Raw genomic sequence first — 19,053 nt, forward strand, 5'->3', positions numbered from 1 at the left:
TTGTCTTGTACGTCTGTATTGCTTTCCATCTGACTCGACCGTGTATGAACGAGGCTCGTTGCAAACTTGACGTACAACAGCGATTTTGTCATGTCCTTTTTGTGTTTGAAGTCTCACTACTTGGTTTGCCTTCAATGGAGTGAGTGGCTTGCTGGTCTTGTCATAATACTGTTTTTGAGCTTTGCGCTTCTTCGTGAGATGAGCCTTGACAGTTTTGGTGGCTATTGCGTTTGGCTTGAGTAACTTCTTGCAGACAGGTAAAGTTGACCGTGTTCTTCTTGAAAACAGTCTCTGAGCTGGAGATCCAAGGATACTGTCTCTGGGTGTATTTCGCAGATATAATAGATTTAGGTAGAAATCGGTTCCATCTCTCTTTGTTGTTTCCAGTAGTCTTTTCGCACTACGAACAGCTCTCTCGCTGAGACCATTTGACTGAGGGAATTCAGGGCTGCTCGTAACGTGTTCAAACTCCCATGACTCAGAAAAATCACGAAAGCTTTGACTGGTGAACTGAGTCCCATTGTCAGAATATAGTTTCTGAGGTATTCCGTGCACTGCAAACTGGCGTTTGAGTTTCTTGATGACACACATCGATGTCATGTTTTCCAGTTTGTCCACTTCGAACCATCCAGAGTAGGAATCCACGAGTACGAGGTAGTTATTGTTGTCCCATTCGAATAGGTCTGTAGCTGTGATGGACCATGGTAGATCTGGAACTTTGTGAAGTCTCAGTGGTTGCTTTTGTTGGTGAGGCTTGAGGCTGTTGCAAACACTGCATGACTTTACTTGGTCCTCTATGTCAGAGTTGATTGTGAGCCAGAAAACAGTGTCTCTCGCCCTTCTTTTCGTAGACTCCATGCCTGGATGTCCTTTGTGTAGTTCCTGCAAGTACACTTCCTGTAGAACAGCTGGAACAACGGCTCTGTTATTTTTCATAACAATCTCGTTTTCAACAGTCAGTTCTTCTCGAAAGCTAAAGAATGGTTTGATCGCTTCAGGTACACAGCTTACCCGTGTGGGCCAACCTTGTAAGATGTAGCGCGTCAGTGTCTGAAGAACTGGGTCTGTCTTTGTGTGTCCTGCCAGCTCTTGTCGACGTTTGGGTGAAATAAGTTGGAGCGTCATGACTTCAAAATCGCGCTGCTCCTCTTTTGATGGGGGAGTGTTTAGCGTTGGCGTGCGAGAAAGTGTGTCCGCAATGTAGAGATGTTTACCCTTCTTGTAAACGAGTGTTAGGTTGAACTTCTGTAGTCTGAGCATCATTCTTTGCAATCGCGCTGGGATCGTGTGAAAGGGCTTGTTGTGGATGGTGACCAATGGTTGGTGGTCGGTTTCAATCAACACTGGTTTTCCATAGATGTAATCATAGAACTTGTAACACGCAAACACAACAGCGAGAAGCTCTTTCTCGATCTGCGCATACTTCTTCTCCGTCTCCGTCAAAGTTCGTGATGCAAAGGCAACTGGTTTGTCATCTTGTAGGCATGCAGCTCCTAGGCCGTACTGAGATGCATCGCAGGTGAGGGTCACTGCCTTCTTTACGTCATAATACTGAAGCACTGGTGGGCTTGTGATGCACGCTTTGATTCTGATGAACGCCTCTTGTTGATGATGCGTCCAGCTCCATACAATGTCTTTGTGAAGCAGCTGGCGCAGTGGCGCTGACAGTTCACTCAAGTTTGGAATGAACTTCCCTAGATAGTTAATCATTCCTAGGAACCGCTGAAGAGAAACCTTGTCTTCAGGTGGGGGCATATCTTTAATCGCCGCAATTTTCGATGGGTCAGCTTTCAGTCCTTTGTCTGTGAAAACATGTCCAACATAACCCACCTCTTTCAATCTGAATTTGCATTTCTTGGGATTTAGCCTGAGTTTGACTTGTCTTGCACGATCTAGGACTTTCCTGAGGTTGCGGTCATGCTCTTCAATCCCTTTTCCTCCGACAAGGATATCATCGACAATCACTGCACATGGATAACCTGTAAAGCAGGCATGTCCAAAGTCCGGCCCGCGGGCCAAATCCGGCCCGCGGTCGAATTTCATCCGGCCCTCGGCCCCCGTCATAAAATCAGTGCCGTCTGGCCCGCAGGTTGGGCGCAATGGAACACGTGTTGCATTGACTGAGGTCTCGTAGACTGGCGAGTGATGTTTCATAGAGTACTGCTTCCCTCTAGTGGCTACATGAGTAATAGCATTCACTAAATGAGTAATAGCATTTAGACACTAGAGGGCATCACTCACGAGTTAACAAGACATCACTCCGTGTTTATATTGACTGATATGTCATATTTCAAATTCCTGTTTCAAATGAACCAAAAGAAATTCTTAAGATTGTTGAAATTCAAATAAAAATGGAAATGTGAAACAGACTGCCTTACTAAAATTTGTTGAACAATATTGTTGTTCAATGTAAAGAATGTCAGCCAAGGTCGGCCCCCCGACATTTTACCACATAAAATCTGGCCCCCTTGGCAAAAAGTTTGGACACCCCTGCTGTAAAGATTTGTTCCATGGCCTTTTGAAAAACTTCGGAAGCTGTGTTAATCCCAAATGGCATTCTCAGAAATTTGAATCTACCAAAAGGTGTGGCAAATGTTGTGAGCAGGGACGAGGCATGATCTAGCTTTATTTGCCAAAATGAACTCTTCGCGTCCAAGACAGAAAATACGGTTGCCTCGGGCATTTGTGCTGCAACCTCTTCAACTGTACGCATGGGATGGTGTGGTCTCATTAACGACTTGTTTAACTCCCTCGGATCGATGCATAGACGCACATCGTCACCCTCTTTCTTATGAGTGGCTACCATGTTCGACACCCATTCAGTAGGTACGTCAACTGGTTCGATCACACCAAGTTTTTGCATTCTTCGGAGTTCACTTTTCACCTTTTGTTGCATTGGCACTGGAACGCGTCGTGGGGAGTTGATGACTGGGACTGCATCAGATGCGAGCTTCATCGAGTAGGTCACTGGTAATTCCCCAAGCTCATCTTTGAATAGATCTTTGTACTTTTTAAATACTTTCTCCTCAAAGCTTTCATTTGGAATTGCATCAATGTGAAAAACTTCTTTGCTGAAACTAACTAGTTTCATATTCACGCTGTCCTTGAGTCCCACGATAGACTGCACATTTCGTTTCACAACTTGGAAAATTAGGTCATAGCTCTTTTCTCCTAATTTGCATTTGAGAGTAATCGTGCCTGCAGACTTGATCTTTGTTCCTCCAAAAGCGATTAGATTGATCTGTTTGTCTTGTGGCTGTATTTTCTCATGCTGAAACATGTCCTTGCAGGTGTTCAGAGAAATCACGTTACACTTCGCACCCGTGTCCACTTTGAGCTTTAGCATCTTCTCTCCGACTGCAACAGAACAATAGCCTTCTTTCTTGTGACCATTCTCGCCCTCCAGTGTTAGGTGCTCGATAGTGAATGTTTCATCACTGTCTGAATCATCAGTTGATATTTGATTTACTTGTCTGCCTCTTGCGCGTGCTTTTGCAAACCTGCACTGGCTCTTGAAGTGATTTGGCTTCTTGCATGTGTGACATTGTTGTCCAAAAGCTGGGCACTGGTCACGTTTGGCTGCGTGTGAACCACCGCAATTTCTGCAATTTGAGATTTCAGTCGCCATTTTCTCTTGTTTCTTTTTGAAGTTGTGAGTCTTTTTAAATGTGTGGCTGCGCTTTATTTGTACAGCGTCCACACTTGTTGATGCCACGTGTTTTGGAGCAGCTAGCATTTTGCTATGTTGGTCAGTGAGCTGGTTTATTTGACAAATGCGCACTGCTTTGGCAAGTGTCAGCTCAGTTTCTTTGAGAAGTGAGCGTCTGATGCTATCACTGTTAATTCCACACACTAATCGGTCTCGGATTAGCTCATCTTGCAATGCTCCAAAATTACACGTTTTTGCCATGTTGCGTAATGTAGTCACATAAGCTTCAATCGTTTCTCCTGGCTTTTGTTGTCTCACGTTGAAACTGTGCCTCTCCATTATGATATTTGTTTCTGGGTTGCATATTTCTTTGAACTTCCTTTTCAAACATGTCGGATCTTCCCGTGACTCCGCTGCGGTTATTTCCACGCCTTGGTCTGACACAACTGCTGGGGCGTATGTGAACGATCTCTCTCTTTCAATGGCCTCCGGTCCCGCCAGATTGAGGAGTATGTAGGCCTTTGTTTTAGCATTTTTGTCACTGTGTGCTGCGGCTATGAATATATCATATTCTTGCTCGAACTTACGCCAGTTTTCAGCGACATTGCCGTCGAAGATGAGAGGATCAGGCCGCCGAAATCCGTCCGCCATCGCTGCCTTTTCACGAAGGTAAAATCTCGTCCTTTTTGCTCACCACCAGCACAGACTGTCTCCGTGGACCCTGCAGACTTTTTTGAAGGATCCCACTTCTGACACCATGTAGTTTTGATATGAAGAGACCAGTCCTGATGAGCTTGAAAGTGGTTTTTACTCAGCAGCACCAAGAACGTGTTACAGGCTTCATCGTGTTTGCTAATCAACAACCGAGCTCCCGCGACACCTTGTGGACGGGTGGCATAACAGTGGGTTAGAATGGCTAAGTAATTGGGACGTTATACAAAATAATAAACAGATCTACAGGGAGAGACTGTCGTTGTTCTGCCCACAGTAAAAGTTTTGGGTCATTTCATTAATAGTAATTCCGTTTAGAATATTCATTTAGTTATCGCGGTGCATTGTGGGTAGCAGACGTCATGTTTCAACAGACGACTCATTACAGAAAGCGTGACCGTGATCGTTGCAACTGGTCCTCCTGAGTTATATTCCTTTCGTTTCACCTTCGAAAGCAATGTCTGTAAGTCTGCTCGTGTTTATCATTATTTAGAAATGTGTTTCAGAGATTGTTATTGGAAATTCGCTAGTTTAGAGCGTTGCTAACGACGTAGCGACAATGCTAAATCGGTGCTAACAAGCTAATTAGCATGCGAAGGTGCTGCGAAAATGCATTGTTTATCGTTGTTTGTCACATTTTGAGCTGTATTTATGTCCTTGTTAAACACCTGACGATTTGTGTTGTATTTGTGTACACAATATTAATGCATGTTTTAAATCTGTTCATTTCAGTTTCACTCTGCAATTCATTGAGTCGATGTCACAGTTGTTCACTGTACGCCGTCAAGAAGACCGTAATAAAGGAGCAAGACGCTCAGTTTCCTGGCTCATGAATAAATGAGTTTGGCTTGCTGTTGACCTGCGTTAACATACCTATAGTATCCAACACGTAGCGATAACAGTACAGTCGTCGTGCGTCCTTGCACAGCAATTCAGGAGGGACTCATAACATTAACATCGGCAACTGACGAGCCATTTGAACCGTTTAATTAAAAATTCACGGGAACCACAACGTTTTTGGAATCTAAAATGAAGATACATATTCTTTTCCTTTCCATTGTAAATTCTGTAGCCAGTGTTGTGTCCAAGGACCGGCAACCCAAGGCCAAGGCCAAGGACTTGACTCCGAGGCCAAGGCCAAGGACTTGAGAAATTTTCCGAGGCCAAGGACAGATTTTGAAGCTGAGGCCTAGCCGAGGACATGTATAAAACAATGCTATCATACCACTTGGCAGGTCTTCATGATGCAACATCCCTCCGTCATAACCCTTTGCACTCCCTAACGCTTGAATGAAGTGTTTTTATTCAAAGAGAAGAACAGTCAGGGTATGCGTTATTTATACTGAGAAAAAAAAAAATAAAAGCATATGATATACATTCATGAATTTATGTTTTAGTGCAGTAGTTTCTTAATATGAAGTAAATCAACACTCAACAGGCATGGCATGGCACGGAACACAAGTTGAGAAATGACTTTGCATAGAAGTCAATCACCAAGTGCAGAAAAAGCGGTAATCTCTGCAGTGATAATTTTACAGTTTACCGGCAGCGAGTCCCAGGGACTCTCTGATTAGAAAAGTATGAGTCCCATTACGCATTGAGAGAGTCCCAAATTTCGAATTCTGAAACGGTCTACTTATTCATTATGTGTGCGTGTAACTTTTTTAATCTCCCTTTTTATTTTAATTTTTATTTAACAGTATCAATGAATGAACATATAAGACATTGCCTTTTAAAATTTGGATAATTATATGCATGTAAAACATCTAGCTTCAGTGTATTTGCAATTTTTGTCCCCGGCAGGCTGGTACCATATCATCCCCTGGCTTGAACATTCTTGCTCTGTCCCCAACTACCAGCTCATCTAAATTTGAGTGTTGTATTTAAGTTACACTGAAGTAACGTTAATATGTCTATGCATAGTTAAGAGTATTTTCTTTATGCAACGTAACTTTATTGACTCATTGTAAGCAGCGTAGTTCACAACCAGACGTGACGTCATGAAAGCGGAAAACGCGTACGCAGAAGCAGGAAGTAAAGCGATAGAGCGCCACCAATAAAAACGTATGGTAGTCAAATTTAATATTGCACAACCCACATACATCTCACACCTCTGGTAGCATCGTGGGCATGTACAAGTTTGTTTTGTTATTGGTGAACAGTTCTGTCAAAACCAATGGCCTCAGCCCGGCCCCCTCAGTGAAATTGATCCAGAATCGCCCCTGCTTATTTTGTTTATTAAAAATGATGAATAGTATCAGCGACTGCGAGCATCCTTCTCTCCGCTACTGAAGGGCATTACATTGGTGTCAGAAGTTTTGGATTCACCCGTCGCACGTCCGTTTTTGCGTAAGGATGTTCGGCGACTCCGGTACTCGGTGGAAGGTGAAGGAAGAGGCCATTCCGTGCGGCGATCCCGGCGGACGGTAAAGGATGAAGCTGTACCGTGCATGATTGATATGCCCGAGTCGAGTTGCAACAGGCGCGGTCGTCATGAAGCTGGTGATTGGCGCCAAAATGAGGGCGGGCCCGCCAAAACGGGGTTACGCCATGACGTAGCGGCAGGTGCCGCCGCCATCGCAACAGATGTAAACATGCATGGCGGCGCCCTTGGGCTCGCGTGGCCCTCCATGAAAGCTCTTAAATTCTCTGGAAAAGGGAGTTGGGAGGCTTATAGAGCACAGTTCGAGTTGGTTGCTGATGGATTGATTATTTTTAGACATCATACATTCGCTTATTAGATTGATTGATTGATTATGCTTGCAAAGAAGAACGCTTATGATTGCAATGAAGAACGCTTCTGCTTTTAATAAAGATACATTCTTTATTATATACTCACATTTTATCCATTATATACTCACTTTTATAATCAAGAATGCTTGGTGCACTGTGTGGAAGTTTAGGGACGCAACCACCTTTCTGAGGACGTGGTTGGGAAGAGATAAGTGTTAAGACTAAACAGTGAGCAAGGTTTGACAGTGAATGGAGCCATCAACACCAGCTGCAACGTGATATTTTTGTAACAATTGTACACATGTACGTAATTTACAATCACATACACACACATAGTCAAACAAGTTCAGTGTGTGTTCAACAGCCCACACCCTTTAGGTTGTAGATTTCCCAATAAATGAAGAGGTGAAGGGGGAGATTGTTAGGGTGACATGGGGAGAACTGAAACCGAACGCTTCTCATTCCCTCCTGGTACCAGAATTGAGTCTCCTGTCTCCTCCTTGTTTTATTCCTGAGTGTTGAGGAATGGGAGCTGTCAATTTGCTCTTGGCCCTCCTTGGTTACAGGTTCTTTTATCTTCTATATATATATTGTGCGTCGTCCCGCACGCGGTCTGTCCTTCCGCCTGTCCCTTTTCAAAACGTACCTACTTCACCGCGCCGCCACTGCGCCGCTCAGGCAGTAGGGATGTGAATCTCAGCACTGAGGACGATTCGATACACATCTCGATGCACTGCCAGCGATGCGATACTTAAACGATACATGGAATTTTCTGGCGATACGATGCGATACGTTTCACCGTCGTCACGATGCGATACGATGCGATACACATTAAGTTCAAATCAATGCGATCCGATACGATACAATGCAATTTGTTGCGATATTGTGCAATTAAACATGATGCAAATAAGCAAAGAAAAAAAGCTTTTAAAAAGATGGAATTCAGTATGGTATTACAAAAAGGATACCACTTTATTCCTTATAAACAGTAGAACTTGTAAAACAACTTATTTAAGCCCTTTCACAATTGGGTTTTGTGCAAAGAAAATGTAAACAATTTGGCACCTGAGACTCACAGCTGTTGCTATAGTGTAAACACAAACAGACTATTCTCACTGAGTGTCTTATATGAAATATAATAATAATATATATATGAATCTATAGCGCAAGATGTCCACCCATCCACTGTAAGTGCAACTCTTTGTGCACTGTTCAGCGACACAGTAATCTCACTTCTTACTTTGTTGTACACATCGGGAATATATAAGTGAACACAGACCTGTCTGGTATTTTATACCTGGGTTCCAAAACGTGCACGAGCTGTCTGAAACCCTCGTTGTCCGCCACGCTAAGGCTGGAGGTCTTTGCATATGAAATAAGCAGTGACCTTAGTTATAGCCATTGCGCGGTCACAGTGAGTTGCAAGGGGACTCCCAAAATAAGAGGCAATTTTTTTCTGATCCTGACCTGGTTTACCAAGAGTTTCTCCGGTGTCCGACGAGGAACTGGGCGTGGAAGCGGGGGAGCGGGAGGGAAACTTGTCGGTGATCTGATGCCATCGTTTTAAGTGGATCTGCATATTTGTGGTGCTGCCGTTGTATGGCTTCTTAGTGCGACATTCCGTGCAAATTACGGAGGTTTTATCAAGCTTTCCGTCTTTCTTTTCGAAGCCGTAGTATTTCCAAACATAAGATTTTAATGTTGCGGCTGCATTAAATATAGTAGTTTCCTCGCCTCCCCTTGCGCTAACTTCCATAATGTTTCGCTAGTTGTGTACTGGACTGTATGTGACGCACGGCTACCGTCCGTATTCAACACAAAACGCAAAGCAATGATGGTGCATTCATTGCGCCTAGGAAAGGGCAGATAGGTGACGTTTAACATGAATAAAACGGCGCTTGAATCGGATTTTACCGATACCCATCAATGCATCGTGATGAATCGCGATTTCACCCGTCAATCGCGTCGTACCCAGTGAATGAGACGATGCACTCGGATTGCGCACGTGCGCATCGATGTATGGATTAATATCGATTATTTTCCACACCCTTATCAGGCAGTGGCTCACTACAATCGCGCGGGCATCTTAGCGAAAAAATGTTGTCTACCCACAAGCATTGCAATAAAAATGTTAGTTATTTAGTAGAGCTAAACATCTCTTTATTTTCGCGATAAGCAATGAAGATGAACAAAAAGTTGAACCAAGCAACAACACTTTTGTGGGCCGAAGGCCCACCTTACCAGCCTTCCGCAGGAACTAGCTGATGAGCCGCCCGGAGGGCGGCGAACCAGCTAGTCTCTCTATAAGGTGGAAGAAGACCCAACACCACGATATCTTTTCTTCAGTTTATCACAACGCAACACGAATCGATTCGGGCTCCTGTGAGTCTCAGATTTCATCAGGAAGCCCCGAGCAACTTCAGTCACACGTACATATAGGCATAGAATGTTAATTAGGGGCGGGCAGTCCTTCCCCTTATGTAAAAATCTGAAACAAAGAAAGTCAAGCAAAGTTCGATCTTGGCATTTTGACAAAGTACAGACAATATCTGCTGGTCTACAAATCTTGAGATTAGGGTTGCTCTTCGAAGGCACTTGACAGCCTTCAGGGACTTTCACGAGGTGGGGGACGCAAAAGAAGACACTTGGGGGCTCTTAATCACTCAAGGGGAAATAGGACCCCAACTTCACCCTACACTCTTTGTTTTAAGTACTTCAGATGTTAAGGACAGAGACTAGTGTTCTCATAGCAAGATGAAATTCATCAACAATGTTCTACTACTACTTCGAGCGGAATAATTCCTTAACACTGAGTGTCAAATTGGACCAACCTGACAGTGGCCGACGCAGCGGATTGGTCGGACAAGGTGAAAGCGGTGCAGTTAGCGCTTTCGCTGACGGAGGAGGCTACATCCTGTCTGCTGCTGCTGAGCCCCGGAGAGAGACTCGATTACAGCACCCTAGTGGGTGCTTTGCAGAGGCGCTTTGGGGAGTTTAATTTGAGAGACTCTTTGCGCTGTGAGTTCAAGCAGCGTGATCGACATCCCGGCGAGCCGCTTCATTGTCTTGCTCATGAGATCGAGAGCCTGGGTCGGAATGCCAAATGAGATCCAAAATGAACTGATACGCGATCAGTTCATCCAAGCTCTCAGACCGGATGAGCTGCGCCTACATGTCCAGCTTGCCCACCTGGCAGCCCTCGGAGAGGCACTCTCTCTTGCTACAGAGTGGGAGATTGCAACCAAGGGGGCGCTACAGACATCAGCCTGCCCCGTTTTGGCCACCTCGTTGTCGGAAGGGGAGGAGCCCAGGCCAGCGTGGTTGGAGGAGCTGGAGTGCGCAATAAAGACTCGCCCATCACAGAAGGAGGAAAGAAGCGGGCATCATGCACGCCCCACTGTCTGCTGGGGTTGTGGACAGGCAGGTCATCTGCTGCGGCGCTCTCCAAAGACGTTAAACCAGCAGGGAAACGGAAAAGGGTCCGTGTAGCCCCGACAACGCGGACCCCTACAGTTGTTAACCGGGAACTGCAACCTGCATCCTCTTCCCAAACGAAGAATTTAACACGCGTCATCATGAATTCTACCAACAGTTAACATGAGCATTGCGACACCTTGTGACAAATGTTTTACGACCAGTAAATTATAGAATAACCAATACTGTTTCATATTATTTTTCATAACGATTAGCCTACAAATCGAATGACCAACTTGCCTCGTAATCGTGCCTCTCGTCGTATCTTGCTCTCGTGTTCTGTGCATACATCCCAGGTGAGTTTAGTGATACGCCCATTGGACGATTCATACGAAAAATCAGACTGTCATTCCCATTTCTTAAATGGTGTAATTAGTAGACCTTTGTGAGTTTTTTTTCGCTGCCATCTCAAACTTTCATCCACGCGATTCCCCAGTTTGCGGACTAAAATAGCAACCCGCATGCGCACATCACGTTATCTGTTGCATCACCCCCATCTCCACCCAACACTGAAAACAAAACAAAACAAAACGAAAGTAAATTAGAAGAAAGATACACACACCACACCACAAACACACATACAGGCACAGTGAAATCATGTTGGTCACACAGTCAACTCGTGTGTGTGTGGTGACTTTTATGGTTAAACTATTTTTCGGTACCGTTAAAATGACGCCACGGAAACGACACGCTGCCGGTAACGATTGTTACGATGGCCGTGAGGGAGCCAACGACGACCACGTGGGAGCGGGAAATTCACATCCCAAAAACATGAATTTCCAACCCTTTGAAGATATTGACTATAAGCCATTCGATCCCGAGAACAATTTGGACCCAGACAATAACTTCTTCAACAACAAACAAAGGGTAACAAACTCTGACTATTACCTGGATGAACAATTCAACACTAATATAAAATTGGAAAATGCACTTTCGGTAATACACTTAAACAGTAGAAGTCTCTATAAAAACTTCACAAAAATTAAAGAATACCTGACTAAATTCAATAAATTTAAAATAATTGCCATATCAGAAACTTGGCTTGATGAAGATAAAACAACTGAAATGGAAATAGAAGGTTATGAAATGTTTGCAACTAATAGAGAAAACAAAAAAGGAGGGGGGGTTGCAATATATGTAGACAAAGCACTTAAATGCAGTAAAATCGAGAGATTGACAAACACAATAGAAAACCTAATGGAATGTCTAACCATTGAAATACACAATAAAAAGGCATCAAATATCATCATAAGCTGCAACTATAGGACACCAGGAACATGTATTGACACATTCAATAAAAAACTAACAGATATGCTCAGTTACTACAACGATAAGAAAACACGAATAATAGGTGGTGACTTTAACATTGACTTATTAAACCCAAATAGACACAAAAAAACAACTGACTTCATAAATACTATGTACAGCAACAGCTTTTTCCCAGTAATCCTGAAACCTAGCAGAATAACAGTTGACACGGCCACATTAATAGATAACATATTTATAAATAAGATTGATCATAAAATGGAAAGTGGACTTCTCATTAATGACATAAGTGACCACCTACCTGTTCTTGCAGTTTTTCATAATTATTTCGATAGAAAAGCTAAATCAACAACTCGTATATCAGAAATAAGACTAAGAACCCAACGTTCCATCGATGCCTTTAAGCAAGGCCGAGAAAAACAAAACTGGACTGAGGTCTACTCAAACGAAGACCCAAATACAGCGTTTGAAGTATTTCAGTCTACCATAATCTCCTTATATGATAAACATTTTCCATTAACTAAAGTCTCCAAAAAGTATAAAGACCCAAGTAAGCCATGGATAACGAAAGGCATAGAAAATGCATGTAAAAAGAAAAACAATTTATATAAATTGTTTTTAAAATTCAGAACTGAAGAAGCAGAAAAAAAATATAAGACCTATAAAAATAAACTAGTAAATATTATAAGAACCAGTAAAAGAGATCATTATCATGCACTATTAGAGCAGAATAAAGGTAACACACAAGAAATATGGAAAATACTTAACCAAGTAATCAGAAATAGTCCTACAAAAATGGATTATCCAGAGTATTTTATCAAAGGCAAAAATACTATTTTGGAAAAAACTGCAGAAATAGCAACTGAATTTAATGAGTATTTTGTCAACATCAGCAGTAACCTAGCAAAACAAATTCCTGATCCAACAAACCTGTTTGAAATAGATAGATACGTAGAAAAAAAACTCCTCCACGATGTTCCTTACTGCAGTAAAACAAGAAGAAGTATCAAATATTATAAAAACTTTTAAAAATAAAAAGTTAACTGATTGCTTTAATATTGATATGACAATAATCAAGCAGATTATAGAATATGTAGTGCGACCTTTCACGCACATATGCAACCTGTCATTCAAAGCTGGTATCTTTCCATCAAAAATGAAAATTGCTAAAGTTATTCCAATCTATAAAAGTGGAGAAAAACATCTGTATACAAATTATAGACCAATATCACTACTACCACAATTTTCAAAAATATTAGAAAAACTATTTTCTCGCAGACTTGATAGTTTTATACAAAAGCATGCGCTGTTAAGTCAGAATCAATATGGCTTCAGGGAAAAACGGACCACCTCAATGGCAGTTATGGAGTTTGTGAAAGCAATAGCCACTAATATAGACAACAAAGAATTTACTGTTGGGGTTTTCCTAGATCTAAAAAAAGTTTTTGACACAATAGATCACAGTATATTATTGAAAAAACTAGAAAGATATGGCATTAGAGGTGTAGCTTATAAATGGATAAAAAGTTATTTAGAAAACAGATATCAGTACGTGCAACTCAACAATAAAAAAACGAATCAACTGAAAATCCCTCACGGAGTTCCTCAGGGGTCAGTGCTTGGTCCAAAACTATTCATCTTATATATAAATGATATCTGCAAGGTCTCAAAACTATTTAAATGTGTCCTATTTGCTGATGATACAACTTTCTACTGTTCTGGAATAAATCTGAAACAGCTCCTGACAACCGTAGAAAACGAATTAAAAAAGAAATAAATTGTAATTAAATTGTCACTTAACCTGAAAAAATCGAAGTCAATTGTTTTTGGCACAAGACCAATCAAACACCAAGCTAAAATTATGGTAAACTCAATTGAAATAGAAAGAGCGTATGAAACCAAGTTTCTCGGATTAGTAATAGACTCAAAACTATGTTGGAAACCACATATCGATAACGTAAAAAGAAAAATAGCCAAGACCGTAGGGATCCTCTACAAAACCAAGGAAGTGCTAAATAAGAGATCTTTGTACACATTATATTCTTCATCATTATTACCATATATGACCTACTGTGTGGAAATATGGGGAAAATGTCTGCAAAACAAACACACTCCTAATTCTAAAACTACCAAAAAAAAAAAACAATTCGAATTATTAATAGATCAAAATATACGGAACCCACAGATCCACTATTTATCAAATTAAATACGATGAAATTTTATGACCTGGTTGACTTTAAAATCGCCCAATTAATGTACAAAGCACACAATAACCTGCTCTGCCAAAACATTCAGAAGTTTTTTGAAATTCGAGAAAGCAACTATGAATTAAGAGGTACCAACTTATTCAAAAAACTCAAAACAAGAACAAACATCAAGCAAAGAAGTGTATCTAGCAAAGGTGTTAATCTGTGGAATAATCTCGAAACGGACCTAAAAATGAGTAAATCGCTTGCTGAGTTCAAAAACATTCATTCATTCATTCATTCATCTTCCGTACCGCTTGATCCTCACTAGGGTCGCGGGGGGTGCTGGAGCCCATCCCAGCCGTCTCCGGGCAGTAGGCGGGGGACACCCTGAATCGGTTGCCAGCCAATCGCAGGGCACACAGAAACAAACAACCATTCGCACTCACACTCACACCTAGGGACAATTTAGAGTGTTCAATCAGCCTGCCACGCATGTTTTTGGAATGTGGGAGAAAACCGGAGCACCCGGAGAAAACCCACGCAGGCCCGGGGAGAACATGCAAACTCCACACAGGGAGGCCGGAGCTGGAATCGAACCCGGTACCTCTACACTGTGAAGCCAACGTGCTAACCACTGGGCTACCGGGCCGCCCGAGTTCAAAAACAAATTCAAAAAAATAGTACAAACAACCTACACCAATCAGAGTTAAAATGATAAATTCTAAACATTAAATATAATGATAAATCAGAACTAAGTTGATAAATAGAGAAAGGTATTGAAATAACCACCATGAATACAAGAGAAAATTGACACAAGAGTGCCAGGGTGAGGATGTATATAATCCCGATACAAACCAAAAGTTGTAAAAATATCACGGTTAAGGGTAAAGTATGAGCCTTAATGAAGACTTCTTCTTACTTTTTCTTTTCTGATTGATATAAAAATGATTTAGTAGATATAAACACATAACGGGGTAGGACTAGATGAGTTTTTTACTTCATCCTACTCCCTTGAACATAATAACTGTGTTGAATGAAGACTGATTTCTTTCTTTTTACTTTTTTATCTACCTTATTTTCTGTCAAATTATTACTGTATATGTTTTATGTTCAATAAACAATAAACAATAAAAACAATATTCATTATTCCAACCATGAGAAAGCATTCACCAAACATAACTGGAATCGAGCAAAAGGACTCCAAATCCCAACGGCCAAACCCAGAAGTGAAGTGCCGGCATTATTGACTCCAGCTGTAACGCAAATTACTTTGTTCAAACAAACCTTCTAGTGTGACTGCACAAACGTGAAGACTGTGCAAAAATAACTATATAAAAGACACCACTGTTACAGAAAGGCTTTACACGCTATTTAAACTGCCGATCGCGAACTCAACAAACCGTGATTGAAACTAACTGTGCTCCCGCTCTTTACACGTTGCACTGTCTGTCACCTGTCAGTGGCAGGCCCGCCCTTCTTGAACGCTTGATAGGTGTATCAACATAGGTTTACCTAGATGGATTTTGTTTTATTTTCCAATAATTATCGCGGTCCACGGGCCAATTTAATATGAGTGGACTAACGATTAGAGGCTCTAATCCCTCGTTGTGTCCGAGGACCGGCATCCCAAGGACAAGGTCAAGGACTTGACTCCGAGGCCAAGGACCAAAGACTTGACTGGGCCAAGGCCCGGCTCGAGGAACACATCACTGTCTGTTAGTGATGGGATCTCCGGCTCTTTTTAGAGAGCCGGTTCTTTTGGCTCAACTCACTAAAAAGAGCTCTTGACTCACTAAAAAGAGCTCTTTCAGCTCCCAAATGGCCACTCAGTTTTTTTGTTGCTTAAATTAATTTACGACCAAAAATAATCTACAATTATGTGTAAAACGAATTACGAATGTAAAAAAAAAATATACAGTATATATGATATTTATTATTTATATGGCTTTATTTATATTCTTCTGAGCATACTCAAAAAGTTCCAATCGCTGATTGTGTATATTTATAAGCTTTTAACTATTTACACTAAAACAACATAAATAAGCTTTGATTACCACACAACAAATTATAAATTAAAATTAGATATTGGATATTTTAACCTTGCACAGTCTACACGGTGCCTTTGAACTATCAATTAAGTTGAAATCAGTCCAAATTTCACGTTTCCTATCTATTTTCTCACCTTTCCAACGTGTTTTTTTTCTTCTCTGTACTGTCGTGCTATCGAGCTCTGTCTCGTTTCCCTGCCTTTCCTGTTCGTGTGCTGCTCACAATGTGCTGTTGTGTGTGTCTAACTCCTCCCCCTACTTTTCAGTGCAGCGTGTGTGTGTGTGTGTGCGCATGTGTAACCCTCCCCTCCCTCTTCTACCACTGATCTTGACCAATCACGTGCGGCTTTAACCGAGGAGCGTTTCCCTATTAGGAGCCGGCTCTAAGAGCCGGTTCGTTCGACACATCACTACTGTCTGTAGCAGACATTTGTTGAACCGGTCCGAAGCAATGTGTCAGCCAATCCACTTTATTGTTTGTGGCTAGAAGTATTTAGCCAGTAATTCTGCAGGTAATATAAAACAATTGAGCTAGCATGACATCATGCAATCAAAATCAATGATTATTAGTTTTTGCTTGATGATATATCTCCAAAGAGCAAGTGAAGGAGTCATTTTTCCAATTTGGTTCACTTTGACAGATACAATACTGTTGGAACTCTACCGTTTTCCTGTAAAAGAAAGTGAGTCAGCTCAATTTACAAAATACATGCACGTTATGGTGCATGTTCAGGATAGTAACACCTTTACCATCAATTTGAGCCAGGAAAATCCGTACATGTTTCATTTGTAATCTTTCTTTTGCAAGTAATGTATTTCCGTTTCTCATTTACTGTACTTATTTTCTTGCTTTTTGGAATACATGTTCAAAATAAAATTGTTATCTCTCTAACTGCATATTTACCATTTTAGAAAAAACTATTAAACAACAGAAAAGAGCATTTCCAAATAAAAAATGGCATCCAAGATGTTTTAACTTTCATTCGAAATGTATTTTGGTGATATTCATTTGAAGTACAAAACTGTTGAAAACTTCTAAAGAGAGCTACAGTAGGTGGGCAAGAAAGAGAAAAATCTCGACTTAACATCAAATGAAACATATTTAAGTATAAACAGGTTGCCTTATTCCAGCTGGAAAAAAATAACTTTTAGCGCATGTGAACGATGCACACTTGACGCGAATAATCTCCAAGATGACAAAACCACCTGGTAACTGATAAATAATTTTTTATTTACACAAATATTTGCAAATACTAGTCTTCTACATAAGGGCATAAAAATTCAGTATATACAGTGGTGTCGGGACTCAATGTACACATTTTGATTTTTGTATTTCCATGTTTACAGAAGATGTACAGCAGGGTCAAAAACTTTCAAGTCTTTCACACTGTGGCACAAGAACACAGGAGATTGATGTCCTTTAAGTGCTATTCAGCATTTTGGACTTGAATAAACTGGTGTAGATCCAACTGTTGGCCAATCACAGAGCCACACTTCATTGAACTGCTGAGTTTTAGTCCAAATTTAACAGCATTTCATTCACCTGTCAAGAATTGATTCATCAAATAAAAATGCTATGAATACTCACATTGTCAACCTTAACACATTCTGGTTTTTACTTATCGCAGGCCTGGCCACAAAACATTAAATGCAAACTCCTCACCTTGCCATGCATAAAAGTCTTCATTTTGGATACAAGGATTTGTTCGTTATACACTTGCATCAATCAGCATTTTCTCCAGTGTCTTTAGATTACTTGTCTGTGCAGTAACGAGGGCTGAAAAGCATTCAATTTTTGTCTCAACCAACGACTCCACATCATCCAAAGATATACAGGACAACAACAAAAATTATACTGCAGATATAGCTATTTTGACCATGACTCTTTCTCTCTCCTTCTCTCCCTTTTTTGTGTGTTCTCTCGCCACAGTTAAAACCCTTGTAGGAAAAATGAGCACATTTTTTGCATGAAGAAAAAACAACCCTGATTTTTAAACACCTTTATCTATTGAGAGCAAAAACCTGGTTTGTTTCACTATTCTTTCAAATGAATGGGACTTTGGTTACGTCTTGAAGTATTTCAAGGAACTACTAAGCAGCATTTCTTAAGAAATAAATTACTCATCTACTGGGCCGCATCCAGCAGGCCAGAAGAGTGTGAGAGTGTCTTGTGTGCGAGGAAGGTTTGGTCTCAATGTTTTGGCTGGTATGGCTGGACGTTTTCAGACACTAATCAGATCGTAGTGTCGTGCATCTGGAGCACAAAACAGCACACAATGTGTTCACAGTTACTGGAAGCAAAACAAGTTTATTCAAGATGTGCTCCTTTTGGTCCTGAGGGCAAATATCTCTTGTTTGCCTTCTGCCAACGTACTTCTTAAAGTACAACATAATCCTAACAAAAAAACGTAACAAACATGGATGACACAGTTTCCCCCTTGAATGCATTGCTGCATTTAGAGAAATGAACATCAGTGTGTTTTATCTACACGGGACATTCATTTCATGTCACGTGAGCATGTTAAACTGATAGGAGGAGGACACAAGGAAGAACACAAATCGTAAGGTTTTGATGAGGCTTGGCCACGCAGACTTATGATGTAGAGAGCTAGTAGAGTTGCACCTGTCTCCATCTGGATTTGATGAGGTGGTCACTGAGGGGCTCCGGCAGCAGTTGGCACTGGGGAGCTCAGAGCATTGGTGGTGGCAGACAGCACAGGTGAGCCATTGAGTGGACCAAGGGCAGTCAAAGCTGGCAAGGCAGAGATACCTGGAGAAGTGCCAGAGCTACAGTTTGACAACAAATAGACAACAGCACATGCACTGTAACACATGATAACCACTTGCCGGCTGCAGGTTTTATGCCAAAAGTACAATTTCCAAAAACCTTATTTAAGTTGGGATCGCAATGTCAGCCCAAGCTGTCTGGATGTCAGGAGTCTGCCTATGTCTAATTGGGACTTCCTTGCCTTCCGCACCAGCT

The 19,053-nt window shown here is 41.4% G+C and overlaps 3 protein-coding genes across 3 annotated transcripts in view; all 3 read right to left on the reverse strand.

Annotated features, from left to right (window-relative positions):
* The window catches only part of LOC127607151 (uncharacterized), a 186,687-nt gene that overhangs the window by 33,217 nt on the left and 134,417 nt on the right, over window positions 1-19,053 (reverse strand). The gene's annotated exons all lie outside the window — the stretch shown is intronic.
* LOC127607121 (uncharacterized) overlaps window positions 1-19,053 on the reverse strand; it is a 160,840-nt gene that overhangs the window by 20,442 nt on the left and 121,345 nt on the right. The gene's annotated exons all lie outside the window — the stretch shown is intronic.
* csnk2a4 (casein kinase 2, alpha 4 polypeptide) overlaps window positions 17,281-19,053 on the reverse strand; it is an 84,620-nt gene continuing 82,847 nt past the window's right edge. The window contains exon 13 of the mRNA XM_052075205.1: window positions 17,281-18,840. Coding sequence (XP_051931165.1) covers window positions 18,722-18,840 — 119 coding nt within the window. The 3' untranslated portion in view covers window positions 17,281-18,721. The remainder of the gene's footprint in view (window positions 18,841-19,053) is intronic.

Source organism: Hippocampus zosterae, chromosome 9 (genome assembly GCF_025434085.1).
Source record: "Hippocampus zosterae strain Florida chromosome 9, ASM2543408v3, whole genome shotgun sequence".
Taxonomy (NCBI): domain Eukaryota; kingdom Metazoa; phylum Chordata; class Actinopteri; order Syngnathiformes; family Syngnathidae; genus Hippocampus; species Hippocampus zosterae.